This window comes from Cinclus cinclus, chromosome 6 (genome assembly GCF_963662255.1).
Source record: "Cinclus cinclus chromosome 6, bCinCin1.1, whole genome shotgun sequence".
Classification (NCBI taxonomy): domain Eukaryota; kingdom Metazoa; phylum Chordata; class Aves; order Passeriformes; family Cinclidae; genus Cinclus; species Cinclus cinclus.
Window position 1 is genome coordinate 50740648 of NC_085051.1, and position 12028 is coordinate 50752675.

Consider the following 12028-nt stretch of genomic DNA (forward strand, 5'->3'; position numbering starts at 1 on the left):
CAGTGTTCTGAATTGCTTGCTAGCATACTGGGTCAAATTCAGGCTGTGGCTCTCCTAATCTGCAGGATTGTGCTTTTTTTACTTTCTTTTTTTGTGTTGGTTTTTTTTGTTGTTGTTGTTTGTTTGTTTGTTTGCTTATTTTTTCCTAAGTACTGTTTTTAACTTTTATTTGATGGCATGGCTTCCTCAGCATCTGCTGCGTTCTGCCGTAGAGTTAGCTGCATGCTGAGGGTGGGGAATTCCTTTCTGTCCATGTGCAGTTTCATAGAGCTGTAGTAGTGGCCCTGAAGTTCATAGCTATTTCTAAGGAATGTAAATACTTGTACCAGCTGATTTCAGGAGAAGTGCAGAACGTGATACACTTAATGAAATCTCTCAGTGACAGAAAGTATTTCTACCAGTTGAGCTCAGTTCAGGCTTCTGGCACAATCTATGTCTTTATGCTAGAAGAAGAACTGCTCTGTGTGTGGGTGTTGCTGTCTTTCCACTACCATCCCTTGCCATATTTTCCATCATGTGGGTTATCTTTAGTTTTTGCCAAAGACCACTGCTGGAATTTGCTGTCCTCAGAGGGCTTGCACTTTCTTTCCTGATAACCTGCAGAGTATCTAAACACAAGGACATCTCTGCAAAGACTTTGAGATGTTGCTTTTAAAATGTATTACAAGTATCTAGCAAGCACAGTTGCAATCAGTTTTGGAAGTACTTCATGTACAGTTTTGTCCTGTTAATTGGTGCTCCAAAGAAGCTATGTAGATTGAATAAACACAAATTTGTTTGCCACTGTTTTGAGACTCAGTACCTAATATTTCCTAATATTTCTGAGCTGGACACGATAACCTCAAAATTAATGTCTGCATAATGCAAAGGTGGAATATGTTTAATAAAGTAGTTCTTCTGGGGGGAAGAATGCCAAGTCTTATTTTAATTATTTCATGCATGTTAACATACAGTTAAGATTTAGGTTTTTCAGAAGGCAGGAATCTGCAGAAAATAGTATGCATCTAACAGGCTTCCTTCTAACTAATGGTGTCAGTATGTAATTCAGCTTTAGCCTACATGCAATGAAATAGTATTGAAATCACTCTTGTAAACAGCATACACGTCCTGTTGTTGGCTTTGCTTCAGCTGTTTCTTCACATTTGGCTAAGCTCAAGTAATAAATTGCTGTAAAACTGGAATACACTCTGGAAGCAGATTAATCATCTGACTCAGTATTGTCTTTTAGTTTGCCATGAGAAATCTTTCCAATCGATGAGATCATGGATTAGCTGGTTGGACAATTTAGAGAGGCATGTACTACGTTCCCCTTTTTTGTTGCCTTCCCTTTGAAACTTGTAGAATCTCAGCAAAGCAAAAATGATAAATGACTCTTTTTTCCAAGTTTTACCACAAACACGCATTGCAGTGAAAAATCTGGCATCTGAATTGATACCTCCTTGTTTTATCTAATTTTGGACATTGTAGGTGGCATTTATCTCATGAGATGTAGATTAACTCCCTGCCCATTGCAGGTGGGCAGGAATCTTTAAGGTCCCTTCCAACCAAACTCATTCTATGATTTACATGTTTGAGACGATGATTTAGATTTGCCTTAAAGTTGGTGAAAAGAAATGAACATTGTACAAAGTGACTCACTTCAGAGTTCTAAAATCATGTTGCATAAATTTCACTGTAAAGTCCTTTTCCTTCCCATTGATGAAAATGGTAATGATTAATTCTGCTGTGCTATTCTGCTATCCTTGTAGGTGGTGGGATGTCTGTTCTGTCCATCCATGGGCAAGGGGTGGTAGTGACTGATAAGGAGATCTAACACTTGAAGGCAATTTTTCTGGATTTGCAGTCTCCTTCATATGCCTTTCCAAATTTCATTACAAATGTGTGCCAAAATACTCCTTGCAAATGTCCTTTGCTGTGAGGATGAGTGGTACACTGCAGAGGCAGGTCACAAATTAGGCTAACAATACCACCTTTGCTTGTGTGGGCAGAGTAGGTGACATCTGCAGTGACATTTTTGTTCTTGTATTTTTGGTTTATATGTTGAGCACTAATTGTTTTGTTTTTTCTTTTTCTTCTGATACCATACCATTTCACTTATTTGGCTGTGTTGAAGGTGCAACTTTATTGCTCAACATACAGGGATGTAATGATCTCAATGACATAAACATTCCATCCTCAATGTGCATGACAAACAGGTTATGCTTATTTTATAAGTGAGCTTTGCATTTTTCATAAAATGTAGCTTTATAGTATTCTGTGCCTCTATTGTAGCTTACTTGTACATGCATGCAAAGAGGAGGTAAAGTGAAGTGGTACTGGACTGTAAGGGATCTTGTCTCCACCTGCAATGTTACTGAAAGCTGTTAAAAGTAATTTTTTTCTGCATCCTTGGAAGGGAACTGCACCCAGTGAGGTAACCACCATAAAAACCAAACAAGCTGTAGGTTACAGCAAGGATGAGGGTTATGTTGCCAGGACCCTACAAGAATGATGATAGTGGAAAGTGCAGATGTTGTGTCCAATAAAGGGATTGCTGGGGCCTGTTGGTCAGTGAGGGTGTGAGGGGAAGAGTCATAGTGACAGATGGGGGAAGGGGGAAGAAGGGAGGGAACTGGACATCTTAACAGTTATTAGAGGGAGTGATTTCTTACAGGACTGCAAATAAACCAGTGACACTGATTTACCACTTGAAGATTAACGTCTGGGCAAAATTACTGCTCCTACACACTTAAAAATTAGTGAAATGGATACTTCAATAAGGATGTTTTCTTTTGTGGCAAGGGTAGATCATTTCAACACCAACTGATTTTCCCCTGGGTTTCCTTTACTGTCCTGTTTTTGGGATTTGGCTATTTCTTGCTGACTGAATTCAGAGGAAAACTATTCCTGATGATATTGAATTTGGCAGAATGGCTGAAGTTTGAATTTGGCTTGTATTGGTTAAATCAAGCTTTTGATTTGGTCTCCTATTGTCCAGTATGCTAATCCATGTTATTTCCAGCTGAGTTAAAGTGTAAAGTCATTAGAGGAGTGTGGGGCTTTTGTTTGTAGAGGGAAGGTTAAGTTCTGCAGGCAGCTCTTACTGCTGCCAGCATAGCTGCTATTCTGAGTCTGGGGACTAATTACCTGTAATAGCTACAGGACAGAGTCCTGTGTTGAGCAGAAGTCTGATTAGGCCAAAGTTTGTAAAGCTTTGTCATGGGGAAAGTTATTTAACATTTTTCAGGAACTTGAGTTCTGATTTAGTTCATTCAGAACCAGATACTTACCTTACTACTATATTCAGCCTAACAATATCCTAATGCTGGTATTTTAAATAAGGTCTGAAAATCCTGTAACAGAATTAACAAGCATTTTAAACTATAATAGCCTGCAGCTATTTATGGACTGTAATGTAACAATGTAATATTATTACATTGTTTCTGAGTTGTTTCTATTTCAGCTTTTGATAGCCACAGATAGCTATTGAGGGTGTGAGGGATGAGGAAACCAAAACTGATCTGATTAACAGACTTCAAAACCAATCTGTATTGGAGAGGTTTGGAGATAAATAGATCTAAAAAAAAGCCATTTTTTCCTAGATTAAAAGTTGGTATGCATTAACATTTTTGGGTGTGCTTTTAGATGCACTCAGAAACAGTTGTTTTCCTTTTATAAACACTTAACTTTGTTTTAAAATTCAACAGGAGTTATTATTATACACAAACCATTTAACTTTTATGCCCTTTACAAAAGTGGAAAATTCTGGTTTGGAATGGAGGAGAACTAAGAACACAAGAAATAAAAACAAATCTTCACAAAGAGAAGCTCACCAGAGAAGTACAGGCTGCAGACTTGCCCTGGGAAAGAGGGATAAGTCAATTATGCTTGCAGATAGTGTATATACCCATTTTTGCTACAGAATGACTTACTAAGTCATGAGTTGAAAGCTATGATCCCTGACTAACATTGCTTAAGATCAACTAATATGTTAGTACCTAACTTTTTTTTGGGTTTCAAGGCCTAATTAAATAAAACTTTGCAGTTCTCTTTAAAAGCTGTACATTATTTCCCTATTTAATGCTGACTTTGATGTCTTGGGTGTTGTTTTCTTCTTATTTCTCCTAACTTAATATTGTAATAAGAGACAGTGTTTCTATGTGATAGGAACAAAAGTGTTCATTTAGGAAAAATATTCTTATTACTAGTTTTGAGTGGAAAGAACGTGTAGTCCTCATCATGGATTTGCAGTCTTGAAGCCTCTGTGGGTTGCTTCCAAATAATGGGTGAATTGTATGCAAAGTAATGACCACTTTAATAACTTGCAGGCTCAGAGTATAGTTACTGAGTAATTCTGAATTTATTTGGGGTGTTGTTTCAGTCAGAGGGGATGGTCTCAAAGCTGCTGGTATAAACTAGGGGTTAGCAGATTGGGTCAGTATCTGTTCTTCAGTCTGTGTAGGGTAGCTTGAAAAAGTGTAACCCTGTCTGTTACTTAGGTATCTACAATGAATTTCCATTACCTACATGAGACAGAAAAATCAGGAAAGGTGTGTAGCATATCAGAAAATGTAGCTCTTTACCTGAATACTCAGCAGTGTCAGAAGTTGTGTTGAGCAGAACAGTGAGGGGTGATGATTGATCACTGCAGTTTTGACATGTGGATAATTGGTGGTGGAACCCAATTAACAACTGGCCCTGAAACCAACCTCATGATCACATCTTGCTTAAGTATGTGACTTTTATTTGTCTATTTTTATTTCCATCACTTCCTTTTGGTCACTTAAAAACCTAGTTTCTCAAGAAGTCATCAGGTCTGAGAAAAGCCTTGTTTTTACCTGCAGCCAATTGCATAAGGTACTTCTGGATGGCTACCCATTATTGATAATGCATTTTTTTTTTCTGCTGTTTTGTTTAGATGACAGTGCCTCTGCTGCCAGCAGTATGGAGGTTACAGATCGCATTGCCTCTCTGGAGCAGCGTGTCCAGATGCAGGAGGATGACATCCAGCTGCTCAAATCTGCCCTTGCTGATGTGGTCCGACGCTTGAATATTACAGAAGAGCAGCAGGCCATGCAGAACAAGAAAGGACCTACCAAAGGTTTGCATTTCAGATAGATGTAAAATAGATAGTGCAGTTCAATTACTGTTTCATATGTATTAAAATAGCTTATTCATTAGATCTTGAAATATTCAAAATCAACAAATCAAACTCTAAATAAAATACATTTGAAATTCCACCTGTTATAAAGAATACATAAAAATCCAGATGGTTAAAATCTGTGAGGCTTCTAGAGTTTACATGAACCAGCAAATCATTTGCATTTTCTTAATGCTTAATCCACAATCTACATTTAACCATTGCTACCACTTCCTTACTTCTGATCAAGGTATTTTATAAAGTCTTTAGAGAAGGCATTATCTTCTGTAAGTGAAAATCCTAATAGGTTGGCGTTATTTTTATCCTAAAAATTGAATAAAACTTAAGTAAAATATAATTAAAATTTAATTTAAAATGTCATGTCTATGGATCATACAGACATAATCCAGAGCTCTAAACTAGCACAGAGCTGACATGACTAAGGAGATGGTACAAAATTAGCTGCTCAGCTATGAAGGAAAGGTAGAGCTGTGGCTGTTGCCTGACCATGTTCCAGAGCAGCAGAGCCAGAGCCAGCAAGGTGCAAGGTGTGACAGGGGTCACTGCTTGCCAGAATTCTGTGCTGTGCCCACGTGCCACAGTGTGCTCTCTCATGGCTCCTGCCCTGCAGGAATGGGCTTTTCTCTGCACAACTCAGAAAAGCTGGACTTGAACATCCAGCATTTCACAGGAGTGAAGGTTTATTAGAACCCAGCCAATGTGATTTACTGTAGTGTGTGAGGCTGCAAAGGCCTGGGAGGCTGCCTGTGTGCAGTTAAGAGAAACACACAAGGTATTTTAGGGTGCTCTTGGGAGTAAGAGTGGTGGCAACTGAGATATGGAAATAAAGTACTGACTTCACAGGCTCTCTGTTGTCTAACTTAAGAAGTTGCTTCTTTTGGGGTCCTGATATATAGTAATATTAATTAAAACCTTACCTTACATGAGAATTATGTTGCATATTTATTAAGAAACTTTCATAATTTTCTCAGTTTAAAGTTAGGACTTTAATCTCAGTTATATCTTTGTGACCCTGCAAAAAATACTTCTAGTCATTGATTTAACAGACTAGGTAGGAACTACCTAATTTGCTGAACTGAGATGTCATGTTTGTTACAAAGTTTTGTGTTGGGAGATGAGGAAAGCTGAAAGGGACAGAATTACAGAGCCAAATAATGAGTTGGTTGTGTCTCATGCTAGCTGTCAGGTGGAATAGGCACTAAATATCTACAATCTTGTCTTCGTGTTCTCTTCCCATTCTGTTGTAATCTCCTTATTTTGTCTTTGTTCTATTGAGAAAAAAAAATTTAAAATATCAGATGAGTTAAATGTTACTGAAGATAGCCTCCACTGTGATAAAATGTTCCATCAAATCTGGTTTTACAAGGGATTAAAAGGCTTCATGTTGCCTGTAAAATAGATATTATCTGATGCATGGAGGAAATGAAAGTCCAGTAATTATTACTGAGTTGTAACCAAATCTGTTCTTGCCTGCTGGCTTTACTTAGAAAAATGCAAACCAGATTTTCATGGATTCTGTGAGCAAAGTTGAACTGTAAATCAGGAGAGGTTTTCTTGGTCATGGCAGACCATTAGAGCCATAGTTCAATGTACATTGAAGAAAAGGAAGAAAAGCTGCTGAAAGTCTATCTGCCTGTCTTCTGTGGCTGGTTTTGTAGGGATTTGTTTGTTTGTTTGTGGGATTTTTGTGTGTGTGGTTTGGAGGTTTTTTTAGTGTATATATGGCATACCTGGTTCTTAATATGTGTGTGAAATTACAGTCTAAGAAGTTTTACTGTAATAATGCAAATAGAGGACTACAAACTCTTCCATTGCAAATTACCAGAATAAGCCCTGGTATTTGCTAATGAAACCCACCTAATTTCTGGAGAAGATTGGTATTGTGACTGTTTATGTAAAGAACTTCCAGTTTGCTTTACATCAGCTATATCATTTAATTTATGGTCAACCTTATTAAACATGAATTATAAACATGAAAGAGAATCTGAAGTATTCTGATCACTTGGTTTTTTTCCAGCTGTTTTGTCAAATATAATATATTTCACCTTATATTATTCCCTTAGTCGGCACAACTACTCTATAACAAATTGTATGCTATTACTTAACATAAGACTAATTTTAATTTGGAATAGCATTATGGAGGCTCCTGATGGAGACTCTTAGGAGAGGGGCTTTTTAGACATGGGAGGAGCTGGAGTGGTGGCTTCTCATGCTTTACCCCTTGGGCTACATAGACTGGACCTGTTTGTTTCCCCTATATTGTTTAATGACTAATTCCACATTAGGAATTTTAAGAAGTGGAATGACACAGAAATTATTTCCAAGCAAACTGGAGTTTGAAGTATAATGTATGCTGCTGTTTTCATTTGATCTATAGATGAAGTAGATCAGAATTAAGTGTGTGTTGGGAGAGGTCTGTGCCTTTGGATAAACAGGATTCTCCTGGTACTTTATAAAGTCTAGAACAAGAATCTTCATGGGACAGACTAATTCATTTTTCTAGGTACTTCAGATTTAAAATTAATTTAAAGACTTCAAGTTTCAGACTTTCAAATCTATGATGGAAAAATCTTGAGCTTGTTTTCAGTCTTTGTGTTCTTGTTCTAAACTTGAGTTAAGCAACTTAAAAGCAGTATACAACATGGAAAGGGAGTGGCTTATCTTGTTCTTTGTGGAACTCCTTCCCTAATGGTGTTTTGAGTTTTTGTTTAGTTGTTTGGGTTTTTTCTTCCTTTCCTTATTTAATTCTACTACTTGGTGGAGTTTCAGTATGGCTTCCTGCCTTTGTTTTACTTGTGTTTGTTGTTTCTTCCTTTTGCAATTATTGGTTTTGTTTGTAAACTTAACAGCCCTATTAATCCATAGATCAGAGTATGATTAAAAAAGCTGCTGCTGAGGCTGATAAACTTGTCAGTCCTGCTACCACAGGTAAGACTTTGGAGCGCCAGAACTTCCAAAATAAACATTACTGACAAAGCAGTAATAGCAGTGTGTTACTGACTTCTAACAGCAACAACATGTTTGGGATTGTGTGACTGTGATGCCAGTTACCACTGGTGTGAACTAGCTGTTGTAAGTAAAACTAGATAGCTCCTGAGTGAACAGTGGGTTTATTCAATAATGCACAGTTTTTCTGTGTGTTGTGCAAGAGTTTCATGGTGTTGCTTTCTACACTAGCTGACCATTGAAATCTCTGTTTCCAGAAGTGTGGATTGTGGGTTGGTGCTGGAGCTGAAGCAAAACTTCTGTTAAAGGTTGCAGGGTTTATTCCTGGCTGCTGCTAGTTTCAATTTCATAAGGTTAGGGGAGTAAACAGACTCCAGCTAGTTCACTCCAGCTACTCTTTAATAGGCATTCTTTTTGAATAGCTACAAATAAGAAAAATATTTTAATCATTTATTTCTTTAACTTCCATTGCTGTTCTAACTTGTCTTCTCAATGCTCATTAAAGTTTTGTGAGCTACAGAAAGCTTGCCAAGAGATAGGTCCACAACTTCTCAAATGCAGCTACCTCTTATTCTATGGAATGCAGCAGAATCATTTTTATACATATGGATTAAATACAGCAATGCAGCAATTAGGAGCTTCCAGCACAAAACTGTAAAAAGAATTTAATATGCAACAAAATTAGTAAAGGAGAAGTAAACAGAATTAAGATATCTGAATTCATTAATTAAAAAAAATAATTAAATGTAAACTTCAGATGTTTTGTATGAGCTCTAAAGACAGCATTAGTCAATTAAAACAGATCGTGGAAGGCAGGGCTGGAAGGCACCCTCAGTGAGCAAAGAGAAAATTTTCTTCTTTTATCTCCTTTGTTGACTTTCTTTCCTGTCATCCTTCACTATTCTAAGCCAAATAAGCCTCACTCCTTCAGCATTTCTCTTATAGGTTGATTTCTAAATTTCTCTCCTCTGAACAAATAAATGACAAATACATAACGAGTAAGTGTGTATTCTAACAAAGTTTCAAGACAAAGTTTGTTTTGCAAATTGCATTCTCTAGCAGACCATATTTACTGACAATCTTCTGAAGGCACAGCTTTTTGTGTCTATCTTTTTGTTCACTATATGAAAACTTAGGGTGAACAAGTCAGTAAATGCTTGCTGTCAGTGCTAGAATAAGATGTTCTTACGATTTGACCTATAATTGCATACAATTGGTACTGTTTCAGTTTAGCCTTTTAAATCTTTTATCCTTGGCCATCTATTTTGAAGAATATATCTTAGGTGTCCCTGCCATCCTCTCCAAGTTCAATGAAAATTTATGCTCCTAAAGTGACTTGTGACTGCTGCCTTCTCTCAAGTGGTGTTTCTCTGAACCCAAAGGCTTTTGGCATCTTTACAATGGCTTCTAATACAAAGTCCTGTCAAATTTCAAGTGATTCAAGCTTTTCTCCCAGCTGTAGAGAGAGCACTAGTCTTGTCTGTGTCTGTGTTTTGAGGCTATCATCCACAATAGTTTTCATGTTGGTGCTCATTGCTTGCAGCTTTAAACACTGTTTTTGCAACTAACTTCTAACTACTTGAACGGGACTTTTCTGTTATTCTAATTTTAATTACAGCTATGACATGTATATCCTTTTTTTGGAGCCAACATTTGATCAGAAGAATGTAGGTAGATATTGCCAGCTTATTACCTTCACTCTTCTGTGGATTTCAGTTGCTTTTTCTGAATAAAGGGTACAAATCCTTTCTGTCAAACATAAGCCCACATTCTTTGAAAAAAGACATTTTGGGGGGAGTAGAAATTTCTTAATAGATAATTTGCTTGTGGCAAACCTCCAAGAAGACTGGGGGATGAGGAGTTGGAGTTTCTGGGATGACAACTTGCCTTCATTTCTAGCACTCCTCTGGATGCTATCCAGGTGGGCAAGAGATTGATGTTCTTTTGGCAGAGCAAGATTGGTTTACAGGACAACAACTCCTTTTGTGCTTTCCACTAAGCTCCTTGATCTAGGACAGAGTTTTTACTTTTATTATTAATAATAATAATAGTAATAATAATAATTATAATAATTTTTAAATGCCTGAATATTAAAATCCTCATCTGTGCTGAACTTGGCCATAGTAACACAAAAATGTCACACTATGCAGAATATTTAAAATATTCTAGTGTTGTTTGTTGAGGAAAAAACATAGAAAAGTAAATGAAGGCAGTGATCTCATCTTATGCTTGTTTTACAGCAAGGCCACTGGTACAAACCCTGCCTTTAAGGACTACAGTTAACAATGGAACTGTATTACCAAAGAAACCAAGTGGCTCTTTACCTTCTCCATCAGGAACCAGAAAGGAGACTGTATCACCAGCAGCAAAAAGGTAGGCATCTATGAGAAACCTTAAAGCCATGGAATTGAAAACATGGCATAGCTTCTCTTTTAACCTTCTAGATATGCAGTTTTTCTTACTTGCAAAGCAGAAGTCTAAATATTTAGTTTGGAAAGAAAAGGAGATGGATTTCATTCTAAGAGGCTTTAAATTTATTCATTCTAATTACAATTGAGGTTACTACCATGCATATTGAGAGAATGCACAATGATTGGTCTTACTGGTTTGTGTTCATTTCTTGCTTTTAAGAGTTTAACATAGAGAGAATAAAACCTTTCTACTGTGCTGTTGCCCAACATGATGATAAAAGTGGTGCAATAATTCTTTGATTAGCTAGTAGAAAATACATAGTCTGCAGAGAAACAGTGTTATCATTGCAAATCAGTATGTTATCATTGGTGGTTTTCTCTCACTAACAAAATTATCATATAAACTGCATGCACAGGGTTAGTAGCATCTCAGGGAGGGGGAAAATTCTCTGCCTAGCACATATTTATGCAAATGAAAACATCCATCTTTAGATATCATTAGCATGTATTTAAGCCCTTTAAAAAATTACTGCTCTGTCCCAATTTGCTTTGTGTGTAGCTGTTTTTAAATAGTCTAAATGTTTTATGCATCTGGGTTGTAAGGAATGGAATGGACTGGGTGAAGCAAGTTCAAGTTACACATGACAGTTGTTGTGGTGCTGATCTGCTGCTTGGTATGTGTGTAAAAGATAATAGTATGGGGTTTGGGTTGGGTTTTTTTTGTACATTTCCTTTGTGGGCCTCCTCATCTTTTTGTGGTGATGATGCTGTCAGCTCTGATGGAGGGTATGTTGTAGAGATGAGAGCATTAACCTGCTAAGATCTGAGGCCTCTCTCATAAAGAGAATTTTTCCTCAAAGGGGATGTGGTAGCTAAGGATATGCCAGTTTTTGTTACTGTGTTGAGGGGGGCTGATTTTCAAGAAACTCCAGAATCTGTTATTATGGAGAGAAGTTACACTGTGTACAATTAAAATTGGAAAATACTGTATTTGTTTATGTCACAAAAATGAACTCTTGTGTGCTCTTATGAGCTGGATGTCACTGCAGCTCTAGGCTTTGGCAGGCTGGTCTGAATCAGCCTGTAATGGAAGTGGAGGAAAGCAAATACTGTCCAAACTGTTCCATTATTAGATTTGTGTTATCAGAAGTTTGAAAACATGTGAAAGAGCGTTCCTTTTAGAAAAGGAAATGCATTAGTGTTTAAAAAGGAGTAGTATTTAGTACATGCTGAATTTTAAAACACATTTGTTCTTTATAAATTATTTTTTCTTAATAATTATCATAATTTCATTATTCCTAATTAAGTTTCTACTAGTAGTTATAAAACATATGAGAGCACAGGCATTGGGAGACTTCACCTGTCTACAGAGGGTGTGATTCCTGAGTCTGTGCTCTGTCTCTAGGGTTCAGCATAGGACTTCTTCCCCAGAGCAGGGTGGATGAAATGCAGGTCAGGAGCATACTCATGCTTTCTCTATTCTTGGAAGCCTTTATGTAGTTCAGGTGTTCCATCTAGTATTGCCTGCAGC

The 12028-nt window shown here is 37.1% G+C and overlaps 1 protein-coding gene across 3 annotated transcripts in view; it reads left to right on the plus strand.

The window, feature by feature from the left end:
• Nucleotides 1-12028, plus strand: part of EML1 (EMAP like 1) — a 100833-nt gene that overhangs the window by 43886 nt on the left and 44919 nt on the right. For all 3 annotated transcript variants that reach the window (XM_062495579.1, XM_062495580.1, XM_062495581.1), the window contains exons 2-3: nucleotides 4898-5080; nucleotides 10327-10459. In XM_062495579.1, the coding sequence (XP_062351563.1) occupies nucleotides 4898-5080; nucleotides 10327-10459 (316 nt within the window). The remainder of the gene's footprint in view (nucleotides 1-4897; nucleotides 5081-10326; nucleotides 10460-12028) is intronic.